The following is a 21,376-nucleotide window of genomic DNA, read 5'->3' as shown; positions in this document are numbered from 1 at the left end:
TGCAATGTGCTGGGGTAAATATTCTACCTTATGGTGACATCAGTGTCACAGCTGACACCTGTAACATCGGGCCATGCATCATCAGTGAGAAAAATCTCAAAACTGTCTCCTTTTCCAGGAGTTACTTCTGCATGTCCAGCCTGTGTTTTTTGAGGACAGGTGGCTCACCACTGCCTTATAAACAAAAGAAGCTGGATCCCTTTACAGCACTTCAGGATAAGCAACTGAAATCCCCAAAACAACAACTCATACTCGGTGTGTAGGAGAGGCCGACTAACCCCAGGACAACATGCAACCCCTCCTTCCACCAAACCTTTTCAAAGCTGCCCTTTGGGAAAGAAAAAAGGATGCTGAGTGGGATCCATCTGCAGCTGCTCCAAGAACACAGCAAACGTGGCTTGAATATAACTTCCAGCTTAAATGGGACTCAGAGTGTCTGTGGTGAGATGCTAACTTGTAAGAGTCACTTTTAAGAGTCCATGGGAGCCCCTTCATTTTGTGTAGAGGAGCAAAAAAGTTGTTCCAGATCCAGCAGACAGCATATCAATCCACCAAGAAAGCTGGGAGCCAGTATCAGTAAATCAAAGTGTGCCTTTCTGTTAATACTCTCTCATACGTTCTCATTTTATACATCCCTTCACCCAGTCAGAAAGTAGCCCTGGAGTATTTAGCTCCATTCAGGGATAGCACTGCCATGTATCAAAGTGTCAGGAGACCCACCAGAGATGAAATCTGTCCTACTGCTCTCAAACCACAAAAATCAATTTTGTCGATGCCAGTGGTTATGGACAAACCGGCTGTGCTGCTGGCGTCCCCCCTGTGCGTGGGGTGGCTCCTGGCTGCAGGGTACCGACCCCACGGCGCGCTCCCCACCCCAGCCCTCTCCGCACGCAGAGGGCAGCCGTGCCTCCACTGCCGCCCGAGCACCGCCGTGCTGTGGACTCACAGGCGTGATGGCTTCAGTGCTCACCCGTCGCTGTAAGTTCAGCATTTCTACAGCAAGGCAGCTTCCTGCGCAGAAAAATATCTGCGCTCTTTTTCATGACCTCTAAAAATGGGGTCTCATTTCATCTTCCCAAGCAGCTGCAGAGAGCTGCAGCTGGTGCGGAGCAGCGGGGAGCGGCCTCACGCAGAGACACTTTAAGTCAATGGAAAAAGCCGGTGCCCCAAGGCCAGGCTTTCAAAGGTATTCACAGAGACCCAGCCAGTGGGATTCCCAAAACTGCTCCAACCAGGCAAGCTCCTCCTCGCCTGACCCCGGTGCATCCATCCGGCAAACTCAGAGTATGACAGTATCCTTAAAACTGGGGCAAACCTCCCAGGATTTTCACTCCATCGCCGTATGTTCGTGGCACCTCGCAGGGCGCAGTGGGGCACTGCTGTGGCAGTGCCCCCCTACAGAACGGTGCCTGCCTGCTACCGCGTACACGCCATATGCAAACAGAAACCGGAGCATCGTTACCGTGATGTACCAGCACAGGACACGGCTGAAATTCAGAGCCCACGCCAAAGCTTGAAATTAACTACTTCTTCCCCTCAATTAAATCTGAGAATCTGGCATCACAGGAATATCATCAGCATGCAAGCTTTTAATTTTCCATGTACCTCCACAGGCTGTATGACGTGCTCACGCAGAAAAGCTGGAACAACGCTGGTGTTTGAGCCACGGTATGCAGAGCAAAAGCTGAGCTGCCCAATATTGGGAGAGTTCCCCCTGCCACCGTGGAGAGTCACCATGTCACGACTGCACGGAACAGGCGCAGCGCCCAGCGCACCGGGTCACGTTATGCAAATAAAAAGAAGGAGAGGTATCAAACCTCTTCTATTTTAATAGCTGTACATAATGAAAAGTATCTTTATCAGGTACACACATTTATCCCAACATTGAGATGAAAAGGGGAAATTTTCACTCCTTTCAAACGACTGTGGGACAGGAGTTAAACTACAGGTCAAAATGGCACTCAATACGCTGGCCTGAGAACAATACTTCTCATTCAAATCCACAAGCCAGCCACTTGCACTAGTCATCCCCAGCAATTAATCCCCCAAGAAACACGTTTGATTAAATCTTTTCAAGCAAATCCTTTGCTTTGCTTTTGTTAGTTCACTTCTTGTCAACATCTATTAAAATATGCCTTTAATTCTCCCACAATCTTAAAAAACACCGATTCCACTGTCTTCAACTTTAATCAACTGTATGGCCGGCATTTTTCATTTCATAATAATGTGCTGTTTGGAATTCAAGAGGCAGGCTCAACATCAATCATTCGGCAAGAATTTTTCCACTGCAATAAATATGCAAATGAGGAAAGCCAGTCAGTCGTATTTCAGGCCCGACTTGCTAGTGTTTTAAAAAAGACACAAATTTATTAATTGCCGTTGGCCAGCGGAATCCTATTACTTTGGGCATTGATTACAAAGCTGTGTGAGTGATTATTGTGCAACTCGCAGGCTATCCAGGCATGAGGAAAAATTATTAAAGCAAGGCAGAGATTATCAACTCAGAATAACAATAAGCCTTAACATTTTAGGCCTCTAACTTCTTCAACAAAGAATTACGCCAGAGCTCCAGTGTATCATAATTCTGAAGTCTGTCAGTATTACTTTTGGAGCTTGCTCTATATTCCCAACAGCACAGCAACGTTGCCAGCCAGGAAAAGGCGGAGGGAATTCCTCCAGGTATCGCATCTTAAACCTGGGGCTTTGGACAACAGCTTTTCTGTAATTCCCGCGGCGGAACCTAACTGTAGGAAGCACAATATGGTGCAGGCAGGACTTTTGCCGTCTTCAGATTTGTACCCCTATATGTTCTGGTGCCCCCAAACCAAGATGGCACAGAAATAAAAGGCTACTGATAAGCGTAAGACAGAAGCCACAAGAGCCAGCCTCGACTAAATTATAGGCTAGCTGCAAGCCCTTTAGCAGCAGAGTGATCTGATTTTTGTAGAGGTGGTATAGTTACGTATAGGTTTCTCACAGACTTCAGCTGAATCCTAGCACAAAGCACTTGTAAATCTGTCCAGGTTATTTTAGGAAATGATGGGAGTAACACCCCCTTCACGCTTCCCAAAACACTGAGTTTCTGGAATTTTATCAAATGATGGTAGGAAAAAGGCTGACTTTTCTGCTGATTGCAATAAAAAGGTCTGCTCCATACCGAAGGCCCAATTTGCTGGTTCCATTGGAATGCAAATGATGCAAAAGCCTTTGCAGAGGGGAAAATTGTATTCCTTGCGCACAAAGGAGCCAATGCTGCAAACCCCTTTCACACAAGCAGTTCAGCTGACTCCCAAAGAGTTACAGAAGGGACTCAATTTAGCCCTTTCACTCTAATATTACTGCATTTGACAGTAAGGACAACAGGATCAGACACAGATGAGTTTGCTAAAAGTAAAGAAAATAACTAGATGCAACAACAGAATAAAAGGCTTGGTATTCAAGGATTTTATTAGTGGGGACTGGGGGAGGGGGAAAGCTGAGAAGGGAGAGAAAGAAAAACACTTCCATGAAGTTCATGCTCTACTGATTCGCCTCAACCGTCATCTTTTGATATCAGCCCAAACCAGGGAGGGGACGGGGCTTGTAAAAATGAGATTTATAAAAACTGATGTTTTACATTACTGTAAACGTAAAGAAGCTGACAGCATGCATTCCCGTCTCTGCCAGGCAGGAATCCCCAAGTACATATGCAAGAATGAGAAAGGAAGAGGAAATGTGAAATTTCATAGTTATCTAGATATTAAGGCCAGAAGGGAACATTAGCCCATCTAGACTGACCTCCCCATATAATACCAGGCCATTAATTACATTTATCATGACAAGCACTGAGTTTCCATCTCAAGGTAACCAATTGCCAATTAATCCGAGTTAGCTGACATTTGCACATGCTTGTCTGGATGCTTTGCAAGCCTTTGTTTCCCTGCATCTTGTTTGTGGAGTATACAGACTAACATGCACAAGTATTTAGCTAAACTCAATTTAATTAGCTGTTAATTATCTTCGGAAACTCAAGTGTAGGCAAACCTATTTGATGTGCTTGAAGTGTGGTGTAATGCCACGGTCTGGAGTTCGGGTGTATCAGGTCAACAACTACGGACTCTCCTAGCATTTCTTGCACTAGAATTTAAGACGGCTTTAAAATAAACCTCAAATGCCAAGCGTCCAACACATATGGCTATGGAGATAACCTATAAAATGGGAGCGTTTCAATTTTACCACATCTATACAAGAGAAGCAGACAAAAATTCTGCTCAAAAAGACTAAATACCACAAGCTAAAAGCCTTGGCACTCAGTGAGGAAGGGCAAGAGCGTTTTTTTTTTTTCAGAAAAACAGCCCAAAACCGCAAATTAAAGAAATATCCTGCACTTCTCCACTACCTCCTACACAGGATAGCTGAACAATTCACCGACAGCAACGACAGGCCACAAAATACTTTCCTGGTACCTCGCGCAGCCCAAATTCTGCACGTGCACAAAACCTCACACCCCCCATTACCCAACTAAACATGCCCACAAACAACAACAGAGCTCCAAAACTGAGCCCCGTGCCTTTGTCTAAAGCTTCTCGTTTCATACCTCTTCCCTCTCACTCGCTGACACGTACGCAGAATGGCCACCCATGAGCCCAGGAGCTTATCATCCTTACTGACCCCAGTTCTTACCAAAAGCTCTCCAAGGCATAGGATCATTACAACAAAATTTACAAAAAAGGGTCTGATTCATTCATTTATTTTAGTCAAGACAAAAGTCTTCATTAATGTCAACAGGCTTTGGCTCAGTCCCAAAACGAATTGAATAGATTCTTCATTAGATCAGAGAGGAAAGGTGAAATTTGGGGACACCTGCATCCATAGCCATTTACATCAAATTCAACCCTGCATAAATTGACAAGCACGATGTTTTTTCTATTCATAAAGTGTCCAGACTAATACAATTTAATTAAAATGAAGTACCAGTTTTAAGTGGACTAGATCTGATCACAATAATTTACACTCAGGCTTGAAACCCAGTTCTGCTGTCACACATTTGTGCAGGCTCCCAGTAAAATCTTCAAAGCAAGAATATATTTAAGTCCATGATCTTGCCTAGCACCAATTAATCCTGTAACTGCTCTGTGCCTCTGGAAACTGTGTAATCTGCCTGTGCCTCAGTTCCTCCCCCACTCCCCTGTGACACCTACCCTGCTCTGTATTAATGCATTATCATCTCCAGATGTACGTATGGATACATTTGAGTTTTAAAAGTGATCCATGAACAGAGATGATAACAAAATTATGACTGGAGTTACTGGCAGCTGATTCCTGCAGGCTTCCCTGAAAAATCCCGCGCCTGTGTCAATAAAGCACATTTCATCTGACAGCTTTTCTCTAGCCAGATGCGTAAAATGACAACCAGGTGGAGCGGAGGAGTGAGGCAGAGGGTGAGCCCATCAGGCAGAGCATGCTGCGCGACTGCAGAGGAGGACGCCGCGCCAGACACATCCTCTCTTATGGGAAGTGGTACAGGTTCTCCGGTACCTAAAGCAGACCTGATCTTATTCAAAGTTAGTCAAGGCTTAATCAGCTGCTTTGACATGACTTACTTGGATGTTGCATAGAATGTTTTGGTTTTTTTTTTTTTTTTAAAAGATCAGGAATCAGAGTAACAGAATCCAGCACAAATCCTCTATTAAGACACCGAAAACATACAAACAAACATACACTAAATAGATACTAAATAGAATCTTTCCCTCTGTCTTGGCGTCCCTTTTCAGCAAAATATTACAGGACTAACCCAGAAGAAAATAGAGATATTCAGCGTGAGGCATTCATACAGAAATGTTTAATATGCAAGAATGTAAAAGCAGGAAACACATGGCATCTTTGGGGGTCTCCTGCTGGCAATGAATGTAACTGAGATTCTTAATCACATCCTTAAGAGGCCTTGTCCACAAATGTGCTGTTTAGTCACAAGCCACAGATACTTGTCAGAGGCAGTTAACCAACCTGGCGTACCAAGAGCCCAACTCAGGCTTTGTTATAAAGGTCCACGTAGCTCCAGGTAGAAGCAAAGTCCTTTACCAGCACACCCGCTACGAATGCGCCTATTTCCACCCCAGAAACAGACATTTCTGGGTCAGCTGAAGTGTTTGGACTGGACTGTACATTTTAGGAACAAGAAGTCAACATCTCCTTCATTTCCCAGCAGGCGCCGAGCACCCGGCCTTGTGCAGTCCTAGGCAAGTCCTGCAAAGTTTTAGAAGTGCTCCTTTTAGCTCTACTTTCCAATAAAACATAATTAAATAGCAACCGTTGGCTAGCTGCACCTGAGACATGTAACACCTTAAGGGAATAACTAATCGATGTGAAACATAAGTTATCCAGCAACTGACTCTGAGCTGAAGAAACCGGCTACAGCAAGATTATGAATAGTGAGTTGCTTCCTGCAAACTTTACACGTAGTTCACGCTCGTTTCCCTCGTTTCATCTTTCCACGTCTTTCTTTTGAATAAAGTTTCTTCACAGCACCCCATTTAAAACACATATCAAAGGACTTAAAAGATGCACATGCTCGAATATTCTGCAGTCCCAACTCAGTATGGAGAAGGCAAGGCAGGACGGGGAACCACTGGTTCAAGCAGCAACCACCATTTCCCATTTCAAGGCGTAATTGCATCCCTACAGCGGCCACAAAGAAACACGCCATCCGTAATGCCGCACGGGCTGCAAGGAGGACTAGAGGACTACTTGTAGGGTACAAAAAAGGACTGGTCTCCATCATTACATGTAACTTATTCCCAAGAGGCAAAACACACTATTCTACTATCCTCGGGCCCCGGTGCAGCGTGCTCTTAGGGTGAAGAAGGTCACGCGTTGCAGCGTTGCTTATCAGCCAGCTGTGCTAACTGCAATGCTCTTCAACGCCGTCTCCAATGTAAGCTCATCTCTTTCTGCGAATGAGCCCAATGCACAATTCTTCTGGGGGGATTTCAAAGGGGATACTGTAGAAATGCTAAATGATGGGGGAAACAAGGTTTCTTCTGGATAATACCTCCTCCTGGAGTACAAGGAATACAGGAGTTGCATCCTGTGCATGGATGCAATGCCACTAGCTCGTGGCCACAGAGAATGCCCATGGTTGAATCACCTAGAGTAACATCACAGTGATCAGGAAAATAAGATAGAGTTGACTATTATAGAGAATACAAATTAAAGCTCAAACATCACTGTGAGTTGAGAAAAGATGCACAAATTTCAGCACAATTTTGTATCTATTAGCAGCAGACAAGGCACTGTGCTGAAAAGTTCAGGCCGCTGCTAGGCAGAGCTCACTGCGGCTGCTCCATTCATACATTAATAACCCAGGCAGGTTGGGGGATAATGGCCTTGCAAGCACATGGAGCATTTAATTTAATTTTTTATCTGATTCACTTTATTCAGGTTTATTTTCTTATTGATCACAAACCTTTGTATAACTTCTCCACAGCTCTCCAAAGTGCAAATAACAGTTAATATTTGTTGTCCCCACTTTTGTTCCTTCAGTGAGCAAATCCATTCTTACAGACCCTGCATGTCTACCTTTTACCAAAACCAGTATTCTCTCCATTTCTCCGAAACAACTTATCTTGAGCTTATGCTGAAGGGATATGGCATGACTGGCATTCCAGTATTTTCTCTTAATCCACTGACAGATGGAATCAAAGAAAAAAACCACAAAAATTCAGCCAGTAGTTTGCATTTCAGGGACCCATTGAACTCTTGGAAAGTGAAAGCATATACGTATGAAAACATATACAACTACTCTGTTTAAAGTCGTGCAATTTCCATCAGCATCTTGCCTTCTGCAAGAGCCTCACCTGGGTTTCTCTCTGTTTTTAACTCCTCATCTCACCAACTAAAAACAAGACATTATACTATTTAAAAGCTAGACTTCCCAGCTCTTTTTGTGAAGCATAAAGCATCACTGCCTAACTAGTAGTCACTGAAACGTTCCCAGCTTAGTATTTTTAACAAAAACTGTAAAGACAAAGTAATTAAAATAGCAAGAACAGAGCTACCTGACCGTATTGGGAAGCCCAGCTACCCAGGGCACATACAACAGCAGCTTCTAGCCTCTGTTGATCGAGAGAGATAATTTCTTAAAGCTCTTGTTGCCCCCCTGCCCCCCAATTAGCTGTGGTTTTTTTGTCACTGAATCAAGATTTAACATAACAAGCCCCAAACGTAGGAACTGTTTAATTCCTGACACTGGATGTGGCTTCACTAATGTTGCTTCCACCTCTTCTTTGGCTCTTTCTTGCCCTTGAGGTAATTTTTCCTGACATTTTCATGAGATCTACTTTTAACCTTCCTCCCCCTTGAAAACATACATAGAACTATGAATGGCAGGCATGCAATCTGTGCAGAGACACAGCACAGAAACTTGCACCTTGCACTCTTTTTCTATGTAAATAATGCAAGGATCCTGCGGGAACATGCCAGGGATTGGAATTTTTAATTAATGGGTCTCTTTAATGTGCAAATCAGGAGCAGATTGCAAATTCTGACTTGCATTGATTATGAAAAACATTAATTGAACGTGCAAGACCCCAAACAGAGGCAACATCTCAAGCCCTAGACTAGACTGGAAGATATGGTGCAAGAGAATACAAATGTATCTTGGAGAAACAGACCACTCCAGGCAACAGCACCTCAGAAACGTAAGCTGTGGGAGTTCACGTGTGCCGTGCATTAAACATTAAACATTTGCACCGCGTTCAGAGCGCAGCCACTGTGATTTCAGTATTAAAAACCACTCAGACTTTCTCCATGGATGCAAAACAGGAATAAACATGAGCTCCATGACCACAGTTTGGTCTCCAATTTGTATGTAAAAAGGGCGACAGAAAAAAATCTGGAATATAATTAAAGATTTAAAAAAAAAAAAGGGGGGGAAAGAAAAAGTAAGGCAGTGCAAACAAAGCAATGCTGTCTCTTTAAACAGAAATTCATCCTATATAAATTATGGCCATAAACTTTTCCTGCAGTGCAGCCTAATTAATTCTTGTTCTATACACAAAGGGAAATGCTGGGTGACAAATGGGTGTGAAGCCTGAAAGCTGCCAGGTCTGCAAAACATTTTCTACTTCAATTTATAAGCAATTTTGCAGTAAATCATCCACCAGAACCTGAGATCTCAGGAATCCAAGACTGTCCAAGGCACGTTGTATCATTTTAAAAAAAATATTTCATAAAAGATTACAAAAATAATAAATTAAACACTTGAAGTTTTGTAACCTCCAATCTCAAAATCTGGAAAACAAGCATGACCTTACCATTTTTGCTCACATTTGGCTTTAAAAAGCCAAATATATAGAACAATTATACTCAAACCCTTAGGGAATTTCACCACCACCACGAGCTGCACAGAGGGTTGTCACAAGTGGGAGATACCAGAAAGGCAAATATACGAAGGATCATTTTCCATTTCAAAAAAATCATCCTTCCCGTGAGCACAGAGCAGAAATTTCATGAGCAATGGAAGGACTTGGGATAAATGACTGAAAGCATTCTGGGGCAGCTTTCAAAGAGATGCAAGGGACTTCTCCAGGACCGCAGAGAGAGCTGGGTGCCAAGACGTGTCTGTGCCCTCCTGCCTTCAGCAGGCTGCAGTGTACACCGAGAGTCTGGATTTTTTGGCACCAACTGCTTTGTGCAACTTGAACACCCAGTCATTTCCTCCTACTCAATGAAGATGATGAAAGCATGCCAAATTTATTCTGTGGATTTGGAAAGAAGTGCTGAGGCTTCCCTGAAAGGAGAGTATCATCCAGTCCAAAACGGTGTCAATGTCATGATTATCCCAAATCCTGTCCAAGACTGGAGCGCATCCCATACAATGGAACCACCTCAACATTCAGGATTTACAAAGTCCCGTCTTCCACTCATCTTTAAACTCATTCATGCACAGTTCTAATTTTTCCTGTCTGGGGAATGGGATCCTACCCACAAGCTGGTAATACAACGGGGATGAGAACTCAGAGTCCACAAATGTTTACCCAGGCCACTACATCACCATTCAGAATCGAGTAAAAAAGTTTAATTTTATAGAAGCCACTAAACCACTTGATCAGCTAAAAATTAGGACTTTTATTGGAAGCTGATTTATAATAAGTGAGATTTTTTTTCCCTCTCATAATTCAAGGTGCATCAATTCAAGAATTTTAAATCTATTATCATGTATATTTTCAGAAAGGACTTCATTTCACCTCCTGAACGGACAGGCCACAGCCTTGTTATCCAGGCAGAAGCTCTATGAATGAAGATGTAACACAGCTCAGACTGCCCACGGGGTAAAACTCTAGCTGTTGATTAGACGCGAATCCCCCTCCCAGGGCCCACCACAGCAGAGAGAGAGAGAAATGGGTCTTTGCCACGTAACACCAACTACATCCCTAGTCTTTCATAAGATCTTCATGTATAAGCTTACTCCTAATTTCATGCTTGGCACTTTCTAACTTCTAGAAAAAGCATCTTTGCAGGGCAGTGAAAGATAGCTGCATCGGACAATAGCGTAGCTCTTCAGAAATGACTACTGTAATGTACTTTAGTGTACAATTTAATGTACTTTAGTGTACAATTACAGGTTGTATTTTAAAAAAATAGAAATAAAAAGAAATATAAGTTTGGTCCCTTAGAGAACAATGGAAAACACTAAACAAGTGTAGTAGTAGCAGAATGTTCCTAAATTCATTACTTCCCATCTGTCAGTCTGAGCTCTTCCTCTGCTAACTTTGCCCAAGTCGCTCCAGCTTTATTTTCTTGCTGTCTTCACAGACGAAGCACAGAACACGAACCCAGGCTATCAGGAACATCAGATATTGCAACTTTCCTGCCCAGATCACGAGAAGAGGGCGGGGAGGGAATCACTGAGCAGTCATTAACAGTGGATTTTCCTTTAGTGTTCTGGACAACTGAAAGATTAGCCTCTCTGCTGTACTGTGTACAGTATTATACTCCATGTTCTTGGATCTCTTTTGCTTATGGGAAATATCAAAATGTCAACCATTGTTTCTGTTAAAGGTCTTTAATGATATTGCATTTTAGACCTGTAATGAAACATGGTGCTCGGTGCAGTTTGTAATGCATCTCATTAAATACATTAATAACACGTATTTCACTGAAAGGTCAGCTTAGTATTGTTGGGAGTTCGCCTTTTTTTCCTTAATCACTTCATTTAAAGCAGCAGAGCTAATTTTAAAACATAAAATATCTCACCTGCTGTAACTCCAGATAAGCTGATTAGCTACCATGTTCAAACCAGGTATAAGCCGTAAGACAACAGTCAAAACTTGGTGTAGGGGCAAGATTCAGGGTCAGGTTTGATGATGGTAAAAGTTCCTAATCCAATTTTAAGATGGCTTGGGCCAGCCCAGGCCAAAATTCCTCAGTGCACAGGTATCACTACAGCATGTACAAACTGACACATGGTGTGGCTGAATGGATGTACAACCACAGCAAACCAGACAGCTCAGATGACGTCTCTGATGTCTAGCGTGAAAGGCTGTAGGCACCACTACCGTGTTTCCTACCGACTCGATCACGTAAGGGGGCTTCTCGGGATGCTCCATGGGGTGCTCACCTACAGAGCTGAAACTTTCCGAAAAGTGAGCAGTAGCTCAAGGTTGGGAAAGAAGAAATAGAAGTGAAAGGGATAACCAACCTGGCAAGCTTTAAAATGCTGCTGGGCTTATCTTTATTATTCAAAATCACTGGAAGAATATCCTATGAAGTTCATTAATTTCTGACTAGTGGGATTAGAAAAAAGAACAATCTGTGTATAGACATTGTCAACTGCGTGGTTTTTGACAGAAAACAACAAACATGTCAGGGAGAAATGGACACCAACCCAAACCTGCAGTAGTTTGTATTTATTCCTAAGGATAACATACCAGACATTTACCTCCCTGTGCATTTACCTTAAGGCCAGTAAAAAAGGTGTCCAGTTCTAAAAATTAAATAGATCCGCAACACACTGAAGTTGAGTACTTTGCACTTATCAGCTGGAGCGTGCACATTGTATTTGCCAGACTGGAGAACCTACTACAAATCTCATCAGATCAATATCATTAATAAGTGATCCTAAGAGATAAACGGATGAAGCAGCTCCAAGCTGAAAAGATACTTGCTGTTGATTTAACAGCACAGGCCCTCTCCTTTGGGCTGCATTACTCCTGGTTAGGGCAAATCTTTGCATTCACTGACCCAGCACAAAACTGGTACCACCAGGTGTCTCTGGACAAAGAAGCCTCCCAACTCTGCACCAAACAGCAATAAGCAAACCAATTATTCCTAAGATCCAGCACAAAACTTAAATTTGATAAGCAAACTTCAATGCCCACATGAACTAAAAATAGCAGGAGGACCTGAGCTGAGGCCTTCCAACATCATGTAAGTGACGCCAGGCCACCAGCGGAGATCAGCTAGGCATATAGACGGGGGGGACAGGAGACGTTTTCTTTGTCTGGGGTAGGAAACACTTTTTGGTTTCTGTTTGCACGGTACCTAATTAATGATTAAGGCAACACAAACCAACAGCTAATACTACAGACACATGCAACTCAAAGCCCTCACTTTCCCATTAACACTTCCCCTCATAGGCAAAACATATTGGCTACAGCAGAGCCAACCCAAAGTAGAAAGACTGAAGAATTCTTACAGTTCTCGACAGCATCGTCAAATTCTTGTCCACCTTCCTTTCTGAAGACTGGGTAAGTATCTGGCTGCGGAAGCCGGTTGACTGTTACGAGCGCCTTCTGCATCTTGATTCTCCCTTCCAGTAGTGCATCCCACAGTGCTTCATAACAAAGAGAAAATAAAACAATTTTAGCAAGCCAAAGCACTTGCTCCTCATGAAGGAGCTGTTGATTTAACAGCACAGGACCTCTCCTTTGTGTTACATTACTCCTGGTTAGGGCAAATCTTTGCATTCACTGACTCAGCACAAAATTGGTACCACAAGGTGTCTCTGGACAAAACCACAACCCATCCTATGATCCTCACTGCAATTCTGTGACCCACAAAAAAACCATCCCTTTGCTTTCCTGTTTAAAAGAATGTTCTGCAAATGGACGTTTGACAGTGTAACAGGACAGAGAGGAAGAAATTGCATTCGGTGTTATATTTGGAAAAGAAACAGAAGCGGTAGCAGCATCACTGCACAGCACTACCACTGTAAGAAGTCCCCGTCCCCACCAATACTACACTTACATTCAGTAGTGGTTCAATTAAGCCAGCGGATAAATACACTTCATAACATGAGATTTTGTACCAGCAGTGACACCAGTTTGCATAGCAGATTTGGCAGAACATTTGCAAATCACTAGGGCTGCTGTAGCGTGCACATGCAGTACGCTAACAGCATGTTAACGTGCTGAAGTGGTTCCTAACATGGCCAGTTTCTATAGTGTCAGCAAGGTGAAAGTCTTGTCAAAATACAAAGCAAAGATGCACAAACCTAGCTGGTTCTTCACAGCTTTTCCTTTTTCTACTTCTTCAGCCTCTTGTCCTTTTGAGAATGTCATCACCCCCCCGTCACCTTCGCTGTCTTTGGGTTCCTCTACATTGTCATGGTTTTCACTCCCATATTCCTCCTCATCGCTTCCTTCTTCCATGCTGACATCATCTTCATCTTCTCCTTCACTGCTTCCTACGTCATCCATCCCCTCTGTAAATTTCTCGAAGTCTGTAATATTTTGGAAACTGAACTTTGGTGCCTTGCCAGACGGATCTGTCTCTTCATCGTCTTCCAGGTCATCCTCCTGGTCGCTGCCAGCACTGCTGGGCTTCTCCTTTGTTTTACTGCCTAAACTGCCGTCCTCTTCTGCATCTTCACTGCCACTGTACCATTCATCTAATGCTTCTTCAGCTGATAATTAAAAGAGAAAAAAGTTATTTACTTACGAGCAAAACGTGCCACTTTGCAGTACGCATCATCAATAGCTACAGGTTTGGGCTATTTGAGCTCCAAACTCCATTTTATCTGTGTATGATGTGACCCTCTGTTTTGGCTAAACAATGGAAACACAAGGCCATATACACAAGAAGATTTCAGCTCACATTTTCTGCAGCAATGATTGGTAGGTCCGTGGCTTAGCTTTCCCATGAAACAATGGCACGATAAGCAAACAAGGTGGTCAGAATTTGCTACATGCATTTTTTAAATGAGAATCTGTATATACTTCCAGTTCCCAAGATATATTGGCTTAAAAATGGGAGCTGTTTCTTTTCCTCCATACAATGTTCAGTGCACTGAGCCTCACCTCGCACAGTCACACTCTCTCCTCAAGCTGTAGAATTGACCTCCTCTTTGGGATTTCCCCTTCCCTCAGGCCAAAAAATATGGTCTGAATTTCAGGAAGGCCCTGGAACAGGGACCTAAAGTTTGTCATCTCCGCTCAGATGGCACTGGCTCAGTTAACATGCTAACATCAAATTTTGAGTAATCTAGTGAAAAGGGGAAAGAAACGAGATTTCTTACCAGATCCTTCTTCAGACAGAGCATCTCCCCAGAGCTCTTCCTGCAAGGCTTTGCGAGACGTAGCTTTTCCACTATACCTTTTATCAGCTTCCAAAAGAGCGGCTGAAGCTTTTTTCCGTATATTACCAACAGGGAAAATGTCATCTGCAGTTTCATCCTCAAATTTGTCAATCACTTTAGCAACTGTAGCTGTGGGAAAAAAAGAGGGTAGAGGTGTCTAAACTGAACTGAATTTCAGACTACAGGAAGGAGCCATCCTCCCACACGGAAAACTCCTCATGGTCTACAAACAAAAATATACTGCAAAGGTGAGCTTGATGGCAAGATAGCCTCATGTAAAGAGCCTGGCTTTTAGGCTTCAAGATGGAGTAAGGCTCTTCCCTGCCTGGTGAAGGAAAGCCACTACGCTAATTTTCTGCAAAGGGGGAAAAGGTTGCTGGGGAATCAAAGGCAGAGAAAAAGCCTCAAAGCCTGGTTTTGTGTAGATCAGCACCAGTGCTGCCTAGAAACTACTGAGTAAAGTAATACTTAATATCTAGCAGAAGAGGTAAGACAGTTCCAAGGGTATTTTTCAGAAAACATCCTGTGACTTCTTTGCGGCCAGAGGTGTTCTCCCACCCACGAGGTTAACCTCTGCAGAAGGAAGGGAGATGTTACACAAACTGACCAATTCCAACCCCCCCCTCAGTACTCCGGACTTCTCCATATACAGGTTTGGTACCACAGGGCTCACCCGCCATACAGAGATGAATGTTTATTAACAAATGCCAAAAATCCCATTGAATTATTTTTTTCTTCTTGAATGAACACTGCCAACATTCACACCTTCTTCCCTGCCTCTTCTTTATTTTAAAGAAACCGCACAAAGCGCTAGACAAACTAAACCCACCCATGCCCTTCCACAGATTCATGAGGGTCTCATGAGACGTGTAGTCCTCTGGGTGGAGGACTCGGCACAGCTGGGATGCCTTCACTCCCTTCACACTTTCGGATTAAATGAGGAAAACTGCAATTCAGATGCACTTTGGCCTCTTGCTATACGTGTAAGCCACATAAATACGTAAACATTTTAGAGAGGCTAAACGGAGAAAATAATTTCACTGTGGTTATTACCCTCTTTCACACCCATCTTCTCCAGGACACAGGAATGGAGCAGTCCAGCAAAGAGAACACATCATACCATACTCCCTCCTTATTTTCATTCATGTGCGAGACACCCTGTATGTAAAATTACAGGGTTAGCTTTTTTCAACCAATTGAGTGATCCAACTGGCTGAACATCGCTAAGTGCTCTTTTAATGTGTGTTTGGAACTGTTAATGCCTCACATATAGTGTTTACTTGAGGCAGGGGGGGAAGCAAAAAACCCTCCTGCTCATAATCACAGCAACAAGATCTCGTCTAAATATAGTCACTCCAGCTACGAGAGGATGGCAAGATGCTCGGCACCAAGGAGTGGCTGGGCAAGAGGGGCAGATGCAGAATGACCTGTGGCCCTTGATGGATCTTCTGGCATTCTCAGTCTTGGCGCCGCTGAAGTATGAATTCTGAAACTAAATCGTGATTACTAAGATGGGAAAACGCCTCTGCTGACTACATTAATTTCCTCAATGGTTACTAAGATGTTGCTTACAAGACACTACGGCTCTTGCATACCAGCGTGTATAGAAGAACCAGGCTAGCTGGTACAATGTTTACCATAACTGGTGCTTAGTACCTCCTAAAGCCAACCACTATCAGTGTGTGACGGCCACCTCGCTATTTCAAGAGGCCCCACGGCTTGGTTGGTCTACTGCTGCTCTGGAGAGCGTAAGTCAAGGAAACAGCAGGCACCAGCCTGGAAACTCAGAAGATGACACCGCCACCTACATGTCACAGGGAAAGGGATGAATCTCTCAAAAATCACAGGTAAGGCAAGAAGAGCTCGATTAAACAGATAAGTTGGTTATTGGCCACTGGTAAGCATCAAACAAGAGGTGCGGCGCGCTGCGGCCTGCTCGGTGTGCTGGAGAGGGCTGCCGGCAGCCACCGCCTCCGCTGAGCCTCCTCCCGCTCCAGCAGCCCCACCGGCCGCGCTCCGCTGGCAGAGAAAGCGGCCCTGCCCCGACGCTGCGCTTCCCCGCCTCTGTTCCCGGAGCTTTCCAGCCGGATCCGCTCCCCAGCCTGGCTCCGCACAGCCCGGCCTGCGGCGGGGCCTGCAGCGGCGCGGCGCGGCCTGGGCAGCCCTGAGGTAACTCGGCGCTGAGGCAGCTCCAGCCCCGGCCCCTGAGGTAACCCTGATGGCGGAGGTAACCGCGATCCCCGACACAACCCCCACCCCGGCGGCAGCCCCGGCCCCTGAGGCGGTCCCTGAGGGAGCCCCGGCCCCGGCGGTAGCCCCGTCCGGGCGCGGTGTGGCAGGTGGCGGCGGGCCGAGCCCCACGCACTGTCCCCGGGGCTGAGGGCAGAGCGGGGAGAGCCGACCTCCGCCCGCGGCCGGGGGAGACCGCGGCGCCCGGCGGGGCTGGGGAGGCGCCGTCCCCGCGCCCGGGCCTGGGCCCGGGCCGAGCCCCGCCGCCCCGCGGCGGCGGCGGCGGCGGCGGCACACCACCACGTGCGGCCGGTCCGGCGGCGCCCGGCCCGCCCCGGCCCGCCTCCGCCGGCCGTGGGTATTAAACCCTCCTCCCGGCCCTCCCTCACCTTCCTCCGCGTCGTCCTCGGGGTCGCGTAAGCTGGGCCGGGGGTTGAGCAGCTCCTCCAGCTGCCGCGCCAAGGGCGCCGCCATCTTCTCCGACGGGGGGGGGGGGGAAGAGAAGGAAGGAGGGAGGGGCGGGGCCTGGGGCGGAGCCCGGAGGGGGCGGGGCCTGACGGAGGCGGGGCCTGAGGGCTGGGGCGGGGCCGGCGGGCCGGGGCAGCGCGGAGCAGTGGGACCCGCCGGGTCCTGCCGGGTCCTAGCGCCCGCCTGCTGGGAGCGCGGGTGCGCAGCCAGGAGCGACCGCGATAAATAGAAATATCCGCACAGATACACCCCAGTCGTGCCGGGGGAGGGCCGGCTGTCCCAGTCCCTCCATCCTTAAGGGGGGAATAATAATTGTATCCATCGGGGTCATGGGAGTTGGCGTTTGCCCAGTGCTCTGCAGCTGAGCAGCACTGGGATAACAGCGGAATAAAAGCAAAGTCCTGTTCTATAATGCAAAATATTACAACTATTTCTTTAAGTCAACATCGCACTTTTTTTAGCACCACTGGCTGCACAGAACTGAATTAATTCTTTTCTCGTCCCGTACGTTAAACATTTGGCGGTCTCTGTTGAAGCCGGGGTCCCTCACAGCGGCACGAGCTGGAAGCCAAGTGCTTTGGTTAACCCCAGCCCTTGGACGCGGGTGGAGCCTCACACCAGGGTGACACCAACCTCAGTGCATCCATACCAGCACCGAAGCTCCTGAGGTGCTTGTGCCAAACTCTGGCCTAGAAGCAGCAGCAAAGCAATGCAGAAGTGACCTGCTGAGAAGGTTAACAAGAACCGGCTCGTTTGGGTTTCCCACCAACAGCCTCTCCTGGCTGCTTGGCAGGGTGAGGTGGCCTCAAAACACCAGGTTAGTCCTGGAGTTGGGGAACAGCAACAGAGGTTGGGGCATATTTTGTTACGAGGGAGAAGGGACCCAAACCAGCATCTCAACCCTGAGTTGCAGGCGTAGGTCTGAACTTCATACCCCACAGGGACCAGCTTCAGGGGTCAGCCTGGACTCCAGGATCTGGGCTTTCCACAACCCGCACTGAGATTTTTGCCCGCGAGGGTGCCAGCAGCAAGCTGCAAACTTGAGCTGGGTACCGGCTCCAGCCCTAGCTCGGGGAGGAATTGCGTAGGCTGCTTGCTCTTCCCCTTCCCGTCAACGCAAGACTCTTCCCCACTCCTTGTCTGTTTTTAAATGCTATAAAACATAATCCAGACATGACTGCTAATTAGAATGCAGCAAGGTGCGGGCAGAGCAGCAGCAGCAGCGTTCAGTGCAGGCAGTTCTCCTACAGAGGGCAGAGGAATATCATTAATTCCCATCGCCTCCAGCAGCCTGCCCACAACTTCAGCTGGGGGCTTGGAGTCCTGAGAGGCACCGGGGAAGGAGACGACTGGAAAAACCCAAACACCTCACCCCCTCCTCAAATACCCGGTGCCTCTCCCGATAAAACCGTGTGATACCCTGTACCGTGAAGACAATATGCTGCTCGTTTTATATAAAAACTAATGTTTACTAAAAGTGCACGTTTTCATTGCAAACAAGGCCCTTGGATTTTATGCTGTCGAGTATTTCAATCCTCTTTCAACTTTTTGCAGTTTGTATTTATTTGATCATGGTATGATTGACAGCTGTAATGCTCTGCATTATATAGTGCATGGGTTTGCCATTGCTGCAGCAATGTGAAATTAAGCACTGCTATCGTATTTTTTTACTAAGACATCGTTTTATAAAACAGGAGATGTTCACTGTGTGTCTTCCCTGGCTTTGTTTCTAGTTTTTTTTCCTTCGAGTTTGTAGGTATTCTGGTTCCAGAGTAAAAGATGCCATTATAAACAAAGGGAGGAGCCTGGAGAAATAAATCTATAGAAAATTAAGTAGCAGACACAAGTGCTCATCTGAACAGTTCCTTCGGAGTAACTCACCGCTCACTAAACCAAAGAACTGGTGCCAAGGCCCCCCTGCATAATTGCATTTTCAAACCTCCGCACTCTTACAGAGTGAAAAAGGGATGTTCTCTGCCCTAACCTAACAAATAATAAATAGCCCTATTAATAAAGGGAGAGAGGCTTTTAGTGATGGTTGAATAAAACATGCCCAATATAATTCATAAAAAATACACAGCGAGTTGCATTAGTCCTTTTCGGTCAAAAACAGGCTTCTTGAAGTCAACCGCATTTTTGCCACTCGCACCAGTGAGATCAGGATTTCACCCGCTGAGACTAATGGGACGATTGTTCAGTACATAAATCCCCACTCCCGCAAGGCATTAAAATTCACATATGTCCAACTGCAAACTCGAGGGGTTCTGTCAGAGCTTACAGACCCGGTTCCTTCTCATCCCGCATCCCTCACGCCCATCGGCGCAGAAGAAACGCGAAGGGGGAAAAGCAGGCTACGCCGAGGCGCGCGTCGCACGCGCCTTCCCCTGCCCGGGGGCCGGCGAGAAGGGGGGAGGCCCCCGCGCGCCGCCCCTTGCTCAGGTCACCCCAGCCCCGCTGATCAGCGCTCCAACGGCTGCAGGAGCTGCTAATTCAAAAATTTTGATAAGGAGATGCAGTCAATATAAACCCACATCAAACGGAAAATGCGGTGTATGAAAGTCACGGGTTGTTAAAATATTTCCCCAACAGAGTCTCCTTCTTCGCTGTTTATTCTCTCTCTTTTGCCTTTCACTTAGCAGGGTAATTAAATCAGACTCCCAAGCTCGGTTTTAATTTCTGGTTCACATGCCCTCAAACCATGCTGCCGTGGTTTGGACTCACAATCATGCGGGGGAATATTTGTACAAAAATTGTATCAATACATTTTAATTTAAGACGATCATGAAAGCCTTTTTATGCATCACGGTATGTTCTGTAAAACCCTCTGCCTGTTTATAAACTATAAGCAGAAGCCATCAAATTAACTAACATAATTCCTTTGGCATTTTTCCTCTTAATTTTACTTTTTATTTACATGCTTATTTGCTAAAATGGAAATAACACCCTAAACACAGAACAGATAAACAAGTGAATTTTGAATAGTCTGTACTCCAAGAAAGCACTTTTAATTTCTCCCACTCAGCTTCTTTTGCTCCCGTGTATTTGTGGCGCCTGTCATCTTTTAGGAAATTGTCAGATTAGATGGTAGCTTTGGCAGTGAAAGACCGTATCATCCGTGTGCGTCTGTATAATTACAGGTTATTAATACAAATCCATTTTTCAGAGCATTTCTCTACTTCAATATATAAATAAAGAAAGGCATTGGAAACGCAAAGCCACCGAGTCATCCGGCGCTCGTCCGCGTCCCCTCCTGCCTTTGGCAGCTCTCGGCGCTGGGTCCCCGCCGCGGTGAGCAGAGCGGCGGGGGCGAGGTGGGCTGCAGGCACTGCTCTGCGACGGGATTCCCATGGAGATCCACGGGAATCACACACGCCACAGCCGCCTCGACTGAATTTAATTGAATTGCATTATCAACAGCAGAATTTGACCCATATACAGAGGACTGCGTGCTGTCCAAAAATAGCTACAAGCCGGCGCTGAGCTTATCTTTCCAACATTTTGGCTAGCAAATGTAATTTTCCAGACCAACCTTTTTCATTTCAGTCACAGTATTTCATTTTAAGATTTTTCTTTTTAAATCAGCAACACAATTTGTCAGTGAAAAAGAGAAAAAAAGAAGAGAAAAAAATCGGGGAGAAGCAGAAAAGAGCACACATAAAACCTATCTGCTTAAACAAATTACCTAACAGGAAATTTAGATTACGTACATAAAAAACCACACTCCTCATAAATATTTATTAGTATTTTTCTTCCGTGTTTTTATTTACTTGAGTATTTCTGATGTTCCTAACCCATCACCCATTCAAAAAACGCAATTGTTTTAAAGATTTAATCAACCCTTAATTGTTCTGACATCTAAAAATATAATGAATACAGTGTGCCTGAATAGATGCACAGCCTAAAGATGCTTCCAGCAGATAAGAGTTCTAAAGGCCACCCAGAGACAATTTAAAAAATAGAAGAAAACCTTTCTAGATGGAGCAAAAATCTATTTTTCACCCACAAAAAAATCTCCCGGTGCAAACCCCATGCGCGCGCTCCCCCGTGCAAACGCCAGCGCGCAGCTATTCTCGACGCTACGCACGCCCACGCGAGGCAGCCTTTGCCGTAAGCTTCGCTCCC

General features: G+C 45.6%; 1 protein-coding gene across 8 annotated transcripts in view; it reads right to left on the bottom strand.

Annotated features, from left to right (window-relative positions):
• Nucleotides 1–17,272, bottom strand: part of AATF (apoptosis antagonizing transcription factor) — a 62,342-nt gene extending 45,070 nt beyond the window's left edge. For all 8 annotated transcript variants that reach the window (XR_015703481.1, XR_015703482.1, XR_015703483.1 and 5 more), the window contains exons 1-4: nt 17,176–17,272; nt 14,498–14,686; nt 13,475–13,885; nt 12,677–12,814 (exon numbers count right to left, since the gene is read on the bottom strand). Coding sequence is in view for 3 of the 8 variants with exons in the window: in XM_087751920.1 (XP_087608046.1) it covers nt 12,677–12,814; nt 13,475–13,885; nt 14,498–14,686; nt 17,176–17,260 (823 nt within the window). In the remaining 5 variants the exon portion in view is untranslated. The remainder of the gene's footprint in view (nt 1–12,676; nt 12,815–13,474; nt 13,886–14,497; nt 14,687–17,175) is intronic.
• Between the last annotated feature and the right edge of the window lie 4,104 nt (nt 17,273–21,376).

The sequence above is a fragment of the Nipponia nippon genome, unplaced genomic scaffold (assembly GCF_047370975.1).
Source record: "Nipponia nippon isolate SJK-2023a ecotype South Korea unplaced genomic scaffold, ASM4737097v1 scaffold_15, whole genome shotgun sequence".
NCBI lineage: Eukaryota > Metazoa > Chordata > Aves > Pelecaniformes > Threskiornithidae > Nipponia > Nipponia nippon.
This window is presented reverse-complemented; position numbering and strand designations above follow the sequence as displayed.